This window comes from Musa acuminata, chromosome BXJ1-11 (genome assembly GCF_036884655.1).
Source record: "Musa acuminata AAA Group cultivar baxijiao chromosome BXJ1-11, Cavendish_Baxijiao_AAA, whole genome shotgun sequence".
Lineage (NCBI taxonomy): Eukaryota > Viridiplantae > Streptophyta > Magnoliopsida > Zingiberales > Musaceae > Musa > Musa acuminata.
The window spans coordinates 2,420,872-2,431,310 of NC_088337.1; the positions used below are offsets into that span (position 1 = coordinate 2,420,872).

Consider the following 10,439-nt stretch of genomic DNA (forward strand, 5'->3'; position numbering starts at 1 on the left):
TGGGTCCCGATTCATTGTTGCCACCACGGGAATGGAAAGGTATCGAGAAGACAACGCCAGGTTTATTTGAGGCCGGTCTATCGTCATGGTTCCGGTGACCATTGGGTTCGTCTGTGTCCTTGTCGAACGGTATGCCATTGTTGACTTCAATTCGTGTTCGATTTCCCGGTTAAGAGGATCGTTTGATCGTACCAGTTTAGCTTGTGAGGAGTATTTAATTGTTGTTAGGTGTGAAGGAGACGAAGTTGCATATTTTTTTCTAGTCTCTGAAGGAACTTTCATGTGTAGCCTCCACCAGCTCCGTCTTCTGATCATGTTTCTCTAATTTGACGTCCAATTTATACGACTCGGACGAAGGAAAACGCATAGTTCAATTTGCTACCCGCACATGTTCCTTTTTAGAAGACAAAATTCATCACAGATTCCGTAATAACACACAACTCAAAAAGATAACGTTGTAAAAATCTATATTTGATTCTATTTTGCAATTAATGGCACAGTATTAAGTTGCTGCATGTTGGTTGGTGATGCCAATAGGTACCAAATCAAGTGTGATGATGGTAAATGATAGAATGATCTATGCCTCTACCATGGAAGAATGAGCATGATGGAAGAATAGCTTTAACCATCCATCTCGGAGATATACGGATGCACACATATGAATCTAATTGGATTTCAATTAATTTGTAGTCAAGCTTTATCTTCTATACAATTGATACAGAAGGAGGAAAAAAGATTTACAGATTAAGACAGTGATCGATTAATATAGAGTACTGTAAGTAAGAAAGGTGGCAACGATAGAGGCCAGACAAATGAGAAGAGAAGGGAATAGGGTGGCATTGAGGAGTTGGTCGTCACCCAAATAGCCTGCTATCGTTATCGTGCCATCCGCAAAAACCCGGGCCAAAGTTCCAGCTTCTGTTGACAGCAAGCCACCATTATACGTGCCACGGGCGAGCCGCGATGACATCACGCGAGATAGAAGTGATAGGTTAACCCCTGCATTGTTGAAACATATATGTTCATATTAGAACGAAGAAATAAATATTTTGTAGTAATAATGGTTGATGCATTGAAATCAATTACATGAACTGCAACTTCAAAGCAGATAAACAAAAAAAAAGGGGAAGCAGGGGAGCAAGAAATTGTAGTTACTGACCAACCAAACAAGGGAAACTGTGGTCCTTAATATCATAGAAGCCACTTAGTAATTTGTATTCATTTTTAAGTCAGACCTTTCAAGGTCCTCTATATTGGTTTGGGATGAATTCTTAGTTTTCTTTTTTAATTTTGTAAATTCAATTCAAAAAAACTGCTGGTTGTCAAATCCAAAATATCATATTTACTACTGGATTTTTTGCTAACCTCAGAACAAAGAGAGATACAAAGGAGCCAGTTTGTAGGTTCAATCCCATAAATATATTTTGCAATTTATCATCCATGTAAATTACCTTCGAGTACTTCAGCAGATACAAATATGATGAGCGCTGAGCTGACATATTGTGGCACAGAGTATAAATTGGTGAAGTGGAAGCTGAGCATTATACCAACCAATACCATGAGTTCAGATGCCAAGAGAATTTGCCTGCAAAATACAATAAATTTGAAAAAAAAAAAAAAAACATAAATATTCCAATTAAAAAAAGAATAAAATTAGTTGTCATTAAGCTATCGGGTAAATATATCTAATTAAGCACCTTCTTCAGATACTTATCAAAACAGATCTGCACATAGGCCATCAATCTTAAATGACATATGTCTGCTAGTTTCATATGTTCATTGCCAATATATTATGTAAACTTAAGGGCACAAAAGAGGAGAAATATTATCTTGAGTAAAAAATAATTTTTCTTGTGAAAACTTAAAAAACATGCATAAGAAAGGGAAAAAAAAACATCCATTTGTGATGCATAGCTAATGGTTGACTAGGGGAAGCATCACAACTTACCTCATTATATATCTTTAGTGGATACAGATATGCAAGGGAGCTTAGGAAATAAAACCTGGTTTCTCATTATATATCTCGTTAATACTATATCTGATGTAACACATAAGTAGATAATGACAGCTGATATTTGGAAATAAAACCTGGTTTCTCATTCTAAGGAAGCATAAGTTGGTATGTAAAAGATGAGGCATAAATTGTTCGAATCAACTCCTGGTATAGATAGCACCACGGTATATATGACATTAACCTCCACAGAACGCATAGTGGACTTCAGAGTTAATGTAATCACTAATAAACACCAAAGTTGCAGAGAATGAACATTTATGTGAAAAACATCAATATGTTTTACTTGAATCACAGTAATAAAATATACTAACTACTCTGATTCTCAAACAATCAAGTAATGGAAAAGCTAGAATATCATGCTTCTTCAGATACCTGTCCTCAAACATATTGGAAATGTAGCTTCCGACAACAGCATTTACTGGAAGAACTGTCAGTCCAAGGACTGCTAGAAAGATTGCTACTTTGCTTGTAGACCAACTAAAGTATATTGCAGTGATGACACTTGATTCTGAAAGTAATATCTCCATCGCATATTTAAGCATGAAATAGATTAACAACTGGACCTACAAGGTAGCAAGTCAGGTGAAGGTTATGCATCAACATTCTGCTTTGTCAAGATTGATATTGCAAGATATATTGAAACTAACAAGAATGTCAAGCATCATCAGCAAAATATAAATCAATAATGCAACATAGAGATTGAGAAAAAAATTAAAAGAAAATCTTATGGTTCCTCAACGTAATCTGCAGTGAAAAGTAAGCACCCCCGTATGCTTACAGGACCAAGTTAAAATAAGAGCTTCCATGAGTGCCAAAGGAGCCTTCAGCAACTATTTCTTCTAATGAAGCATGTTAATCACAGAATCGCTTATGATGGCTCCATCATGAGTCTACTTAGTATCATAATGTAGAGCCGGTTTGAATGGAAAAATCACAAGACTTCCATTACAGTTATATTCTTTATTTCTTTATGACTTGTTTACTTTAATGAGCCTCAGCTGAATCACGATCCACAAATACAAATAACTTTTATTAATTAAATAATAGTTTATCTGTACTATCTTATGCAGAATTGCATATCTGGTGTTGTTTTATGAGGCATTTTAAGAAATTTCATCGCTTCTAGCTTATAGCTTAAGCATCAGATATATACCTGAAATGGACGTAATACCAAGAAGTCTTGTAAATTTTGAACTATAGAAAGGACAATTTTAGTAAAATGTGAATTATTAAAGGGGTGTGACTTGACACCATGGTAAGCTTACTTATTTACTACATAGGTAAGGTTTTCAAGTCAAAAAAGCAACCTATTTATTTGCAAGGGTAAGAGACGAATAACAACAATCATCCCAAGTTGGATATTGGAGAGAGTTCCATGTGTTAAGCCACACGTCTAGTATCTAAATGTATAGTCTATCATTCAATTGATAGAACAATGGCTAAGAAATCAGAGTTTCATTGTTGCTAATGCTTGATAACTTAATCCAATTAGAGAATTCAAAATAATTAAAAAGAAACTAAATGCAACCTAATGAACCATAAAAAAGTCGAACCTTCACTGATGGTGTAAGCAATCTATAGGCCGAAGCAATTGATGTTACAGGCTTGTGGGAATCTTCAGATGATTCTTCGCTATCTTCAAAGTCTTGGTCTTCATCTTCATCTAGCTTATCTTTTGAGCTCAAGAGAAGAGGCTGAACAAGGCCATCTTCCAGGTTCTCAGTCTCCACATGTTCTGTTTTCGCAACAAAATGTACCAAATTTTGCATATCATATCGTAATTCTTCTTACTCACATTGTTGGTCTGATTTGCACATCTTTAACTATAACTGTTAGCTGACTAACATTCAAAATAAGAAACATGTCTTTATCAATTATTACCAGAATGCAGAAAGAAAATTCCAGGTGGTGCACATTAACAGAAAAAAAAAAAAAGATGATCTAGGATTAACTAACTAACAAAACTTGGACAGTTCCATATGAATTGAGCATAATTGTTTCGAGATATATAATTCTCACTAACCTCAATAATAGTCAATTATCAAGTCTATTTGACTCTCAACCAAGTTCTTCATATATTTATATCATCAACTAAGATGTAGACATAAAAGTATCACCAGGTTAATATAGTAAAGAAAATTCCTATTAATTTATAGAAGAGCCCAACCAATTGCAACTTATCTTAAAAACCCAAAATTCAACAGATAAATATGGAAGTGTTTGAAGCGCAGTCAATAGAAATAACATGCGAGGACACTAATCTTCGGATTTCTAGCTCCAGTTGGTTTCTTGGTTCATCAGCATTTTAACATAAACCTTCAAAAGTATATCAGCTTCTACATCAAAATTTTTTTCCAATATCATAGCTGATTATTTAGTATTTTAAACCACACTTTTGGAAAGGATTTCTTATCTCCTAAGGATCATCATTGCAGAAGAAAACTCAATCCACATGTCATATGCTAACCTTTGAAATAGACCATGTTTAGTTACATTGCATCTTTTTATTTTATTGGAGAATTTTCTGCTCATTTCAGCATATATTAATTTCTTAAACTGGCATTTAAGGTTTCTGTTTCCAAGTCATAGCACTGATTTTCTCCAATCCATCCAGTCTTCTAGAGCTCTCATCCTTTGCCTCTACTGTAGTTTGGGATAAGTTCTCTTCCTCAGCTTGAATCAATCCACTAACATTATATGGCAGCCTAGTGACTAGTTGACACTCGATGAGACGCAGCAATGAAATCTTCTTAAGAACAACATCTCCAGTTTTTGTAGAATATGTGCCATAGGAAGTCAAACGGCTTCTTGAACAAATACCAAAGAGAAATCCTAGGGCTAACTCTCTGTTACTGGATTACAACATATTGCATAGAAAAAGTAGGGTAACAAACGAAGATCACTTACCAGCATGTGCACTTGCTGGAATATGGTTCTCTTCTGCTTCATGAACTGGCTCCCGGAATGAAATCCACAAAAAAAGAAGATAAATAAGCCAAGCAAGAGCCATAAGCCACCCTGGTAATGTGTTTTGGTTGAATGTGAGTGTGTAGATCTTGAAATTTGTTTGAAGCAACCCAGCCAGAGCAGGACCACAAGCCATTCCAAGAGCACTGGCACTTACAAAACCTGCAGAAGCTTGCATGCGTATTTTAAGAGGTACACAATCGCTTATGTAACGACGATTTACAGCTCTTGCTGAACCTAACCTGCAAGAATCATAAACTGGCATATAATACAGCACTCGATGTACAGAGAAAAAGCTCAAACAAGATCATGGATGCAAAGCATTACAACACTGAGAATTTAAGATCACATGAGACAACAATTAAGATGATTCAAGACAAAACAATGGTAATCTTTTACAGCAGCCAATAAAAGATTAAGCATATCAACCATAGTCACAAACAACCTTACTAGTATGCAAGATGGCTACAGTTGATTGACAATCAAGAGATTGTAGAAACTTTAATACCAAAAGTTCATACGGGAAGACACGCATGCAGCAGTGCACTGTCCATAACTACATTACCAGTCAGGGTCTGCCATGAGTGTCAAAACAAAGCCAAAATTCACGTCCTTCAAAAAGGGTGATAAGTTTCTTGCATTTGATTTTAGAAGATGAAAATACCTTCAATAAACAAGATCTACAATGTCTCTTACCCGCATAAAAGACGACCGATAAGAAGAATCACTATTGATTTAAAGTCATAAGCCAATGCATACAGTATATTTCCCAGGAAAAGCATAATGCTGCTAAAGACTAGAGGCCTGAAGTATGACTTATTTGACCATGCACTGAAGTAGACTGAGGAGAACACTTGTGCAACAGCCATTGAGCCAATAATCACACCACATACAGTTGCTGCAGCTCCTAGGCTCAGTGCATAGTCGTCAGCGGTTGGGACAATGATATATGTGTTGACCATGTAGAGAAACGTATTTGTTAGATTTAAAATTAGAGATATAAAATGGTATTTGTGGTCATCGGCATGATCCTCTGCTGTAGTAGGTATGTCTTCTTGAAGAATAAGTGCATGCTGTCCTAAGAATTGAAGAAAATTTGTTGAATGAGTTAGTTTGTCCACTGATGCATTTATTTGATCTATAACAGGGTCCTGCAGTAAATACATACAAGGAGTTGTTAGTGCTGAGGACAAGTATTAAGGCCTAAAGTAACAATTTAATTGAATTTAACAAATAACCTTTAAAACTCTAGATGGCTGATCATAAATGGACGAGTAGCTCCCTTGGTGATCTTGAAGATCTGCAAGGTGACGAGACAGAGCACCCACAACAGCACCTATACCCTGTTTAGTCATCAATATGAGGAGGCCCATCAGAGTTCAGACTAGGTAATCTAATTGGAATGATGTGCTGAGAATCACTTCATTGAGCTCAGGGGGTATTATGAGCAATAGCTGGGAAAAAACAAACTGCTAGGTTTGTTTAGGTCAAACAAACATAGGGAAAAATAAGCTCGAGAGGAATAGTACCACATGCTTAAAGACCTGCTGCAGCTGAGAATAGGGGTGACTCGCTCGACTAGAAACATAGTAGTCTGTGAATCTAGAATGAAATCGTTTATCGAACTTCTTCAATATTTTACGAAGACCAGTAGCATTCATGTCCACAAACCTAAGAAGTTTAAGAAGATCATATCCGGTTGTTCTATAAGCTTCTTGAAGTTCAAATATTTGGGATATATCTGGCTTCTCTAAAAGAACTTTGTGCTGCTCTCCTAGTTCCTGAATCCTGCTTGCAAGAAGCCCTTGTTGTTCCAAAACAAAAAGGACAATCTTCTCAATCTGAAGAAACACAAAGGAAAAACTGAAAGATATCCCCAAGAGTATGCTATCTCATGAGAAACATTTTCCATAATCTTTATTTACAACATTATGTGCCAAAACTAGGCAAATTCCAGCATCCAAAATCTTAAAAGACAATTATCTAGCAACAGCAAAAATTGCATATAATGCAATTTCACGTTTCAGTCCATCTTCTGCATTGAAAACTTCAATAGCTATCACAACAAGAAGTGCTACAGTTTCATCAAGCAAGACACATTTTACTGAAAAATCACATCATCTGCTCTTATGTATACTAAGGTGACTAATCATGGAAATGAACTAACTAATGACCTATATAACGAAAGATAAAAAAAAGGGTCGATCTTGACTATTTGTTAGCCGCCTGTTCTCACATACTTCAAAAGTTCAAAACATTGTATGATTGCAGAACACTTCACTAAAAGAGTGTACTCCATTTGTGCACTCAACAAAATAAACAAACATATCCAAAAATGCGATATAGGGCTGTGCCACAATTCACAGTTCCATATGGTTGACAAGGAATAATATTTCAAATGAACTACATGGTATCTTGGCATATAAATTAAGAAAGCTAGTTGCCCAAGCACACCCAATAAATTCTATACTTTTCAGGTCAAACGTAAAAGGAAAACGGTTAATAAAAGGATCAGAAAAATATGTGAATGTCAAAAACATTAACTTTGTAAATATGTAAAATAATTACATTAAAAGAAAGGATTTATTTCTGAATGAGGATGCATATAATGGCTGATCATAAATATTTGAATAAGTCAAATGAAGTGAAATCATGTAGCAAGATCCAAGCATTATTTACCTAAGCACTTCCCCAAACCAACCACATAGAGCTAAATAAATTTCTTAAGCATTTCTGAACTAAAATCAGCATATGCATATAGAATATGCTACACTAACTCACACCGAGTAAATTCCTCTATGCTTTCATTGTTGTGCACGAGTATGCAAGAACACTTGCTAAAGGACTGCAAAAAAGCTCAAAAAAATACCATTTATCTTTTGTTCAACCTCCATCGGCCTATGAAGCTCGTAAACAATCACAAAGTAAAGCTGCTGAAAGTGCACAATATATAATGACTCCCGGTGAAGGCAAATAGATTGGTGATACCTGGTCATCTAGCATCTTGGAGAACTCTTTGATAACTTGGCGACGATCTTCCCTGCCTGCTTGAGTTTGCTGAACAAATTGCTTCAGTTTTTTCTTCATTAACTTGTAGTTAATATAGTACCTGGAAACAGTAATACCAGAAGGAACAAATGAATAAGAAACTAGAACAAGCATAAAATGGCAAAATAACTCTAGTATATATGTATATATATAACTTGTATTAAATTAGTCAATGGCACAAAACACTTCTTGGAATGAGATATCTCAGAATCACGTATGTGATTTCATGGATGCATCGAGGATAACTTTCAGATCTTCAACGAAAGTTAAGCGGAAAGTTTCTAATGAATTGGAAATTTTATTGTCTTCTAAGTGAAATTACACAAATTTATGGTTGAGACTAAGGTTTACTTGTTATTGAATCAAGAGAGATAAATGCACAATCATCAGAACAAGGACAGAAATATTGGGTTACTTAATATTGAGAAGAATATACTTTAAACAAGTACATTACCGTTTCCACTCCTGAATTTGATCTGCCATCAACTTTTTCCCAAAATTAACCATCCTGGAATTCTCTATGTTAATAACTGTGTCAAAGGAGCATCACACAACTTTCAGAGTCAGATAATATGATTCGAGTAAGGTTCCAAGAATAACAATCTGTGAAGGTATAAACGTTGTTACATTTTCTATAAGCTACACAGAATAAAAAAGGCTAACTCATTTGGCTTTCATCTAAATTTTTGCAGAAATCAAAAGATATGAACCACAGCAATAAATTAGTGACATATGCAATACAAGAATATTTGCTTGACGAAACAGTAAGATTGCTCAAACAAGAAAACAAAATGCATGGCAGAGAACATAGAAGTTCAATATCAACAATGTCCCTATCAATTTAGGTGCTTATTCTTTCATTCTGACGGCAAAATACATAACAAGTAATGATGATTTCTTAAAATCAATTGGTAGGATATATATAATATAACAAAAATTCTTGTAGACGATCTTGTAGCTTCGATCTTATAGACCATTTTCTAAAAACCATCAAGTGTCAAGGTTCCCCCAGCTAACAATAACCGTCCACATTTGAAGTATTAGAAACAGAAAGATTCATCTTGTAAGGCATTTTTAGCTTCATCATCATAACTATATCATCTTATATTACCATAGTTCATTTTCAAGTGGGATAATATATTATTAGAAGACATCCAGTAACTATTATTAGAAGCTATGATGGAAAAGACAAAACAGAACAAACATGTAAAAGGGCGATAAGTCATGGAGGTTTGTGTGTGAGAGAGAGAACCAAAAAACAGAACCGACATAATAGACAAAGAAAAGGCAATAGCTGTGGGAGCCAGAGATTTACGTGAAAGGAAGAGGAAAACCTTGTAATTTGTATATCTGAGGGTGTCAGAAAGCATCAGATAGAATGATCAGGAGGTACTTACTGATCACCGACAACATACAATCAGTAGAAATTCTTCCATTTTTCTGTTCATTTCTCGAGTGGACGGCACGTGCAGATAGGCAGGCCAAGAAGTTGTCCTTGTGCATTCAATGAAGCATTCAGATATGGACTGGGGTAAACAGGACTCTCAAATTTAACTCTTATTTAGCTGTACCGCTAACAGAGTGACCAACTATCTTAGGAATTATTACGACACGAATATGGAATCACTATCCTTCACCAAGAACTTCAAATTTCAAATCGCAATCGTTACTTTAGAACTCGATTTTGGTAACATATCTGAACCTAACTGGATCTATAGCAAGAGATTCTAGCATTAGAGTCAAACTCAGGTAAATCCTCACTTAGATTACACAAGAAACCAACATGATCGGAAAACAATGGCCATGGAGTTTGAGATCAGAGGTGAAGAAACAAGTCCAAGAGAAGGATAGTTAGTTAGCCACACTCCAGAAGTACACGAGAACCAAGGATTGAATATTTTGCATCCCCGAAAGCAGAGCCGTCGCATAGTTTACATAACAGTGGCCGGGACCAATCCCAACAACAAATACTCTATTGGAACCAATTCAATATCAGTTTCTACTTGACGGCAAACAAAATCAACAGTCAACTCAAGAACATTCGAGCATTACCAGGGACAAGATGAAAGATTCAGATCTTCCGCTCCGACGCTTCTTTGGCTCTTATTAGATGACCATCAACGAATCGCGAGAAAGATGCCGACCGCCGGAATTCAACCGAACATAAACCTAATTTTGAGAGGGAAGAAAGGGAGTAAGAAGAAACTGACACCACTCGAGCACAATGGGAGAGCGAAGAAGAGGGAAATAGCGAGAGAACGAAGTCGTACAAACAAGCCCATCTCACTAACCAACTGCACGACACGGAGAAACGGAAGGGGAACGGTCGAAGCACGAGGCGATGTGAGCCCGTTGTCTCACTCGTTATTTATAGGCTCGTATGCTGGTAGCGAGAGGGCGGGGGGCGGGG

The 10,439-nt window shown here is 36.1% G+C and overlaps 1 protein-coding gene across 2 annotated transcripts; it reads right to left on the reverse strand.

Moving 5' to 3' along the window:
* Window positions 1-659: 659 nt before the first annotated feature.
* Window positions 660-10,439, reverse strand: LOC135596838 (SPX domain-containing membrane protein OsI_17046-like). 2 transcript variants are annotated; one of them, XM_065089044.1, is made up of 12 exons: window positions 10,300-10,439; window positions 10,082-10,198; window positions 8,484-8,559; window positions 7,970-8,090; window positions 6,511-6,822; window positions 6,220-6,324; window positions 5,678-6,132; window positions 4,922-5,223; window positions 3,568-3,749; window positions 2,387-2,577; window positions 1,452-1,585; window positions 660-999 (listed from the first exon to the last, which is right to left on the reverse strand). In XM_065089044.1, the coding sequence occupies exons 3-12, from the start codon at window positions 8,534-8,536 to the stop codon at window positions 761-763; spliced, it is 2,094 nt and encodes a 697-aa protein (XP_064945116.1). In that variant the 5' UTR covers window positions 8,537-8,559; window positions 10,082-10,198; window positions 10,300-10,439; the 3' UTR covers window positions 660-760. The 2 variants fall into 2 exon arrangements, with proteins under 2 accessions (XP_064945116.1, XP_064945117.1); XM_065089045.1 differs by having other exon boundaries at window positions 10,321-10,435.

What these genes read in the sequence shown, in the direction of transcription:
- LOC135596838 (XM_065089044.1), bottom strand. Translation starts at nt 8,536, where the DNA reads ATGGTTAATTTTGGGAAAAAGTTGATGGCAGATCAAATTCAGGAGTGG. An exon ending in AGCAGGTCTTTAAGCATGTG is followed by an intron (nt 6,325 to 6,510) that starts GTACTATTCCTC and finishes ATGACTAAACAG; the next exon opens with GGTATAGGTGCTGTTGTGGG. An exon ending in ATCTGCTGAAGTACTCGAAG is followed by an intron (nt 1,000 to 1,451) that starts GTAATTTACATG and finishes TCAACAATGCAG; the next exon opens with GGGTTAACCTATCACTTCTA.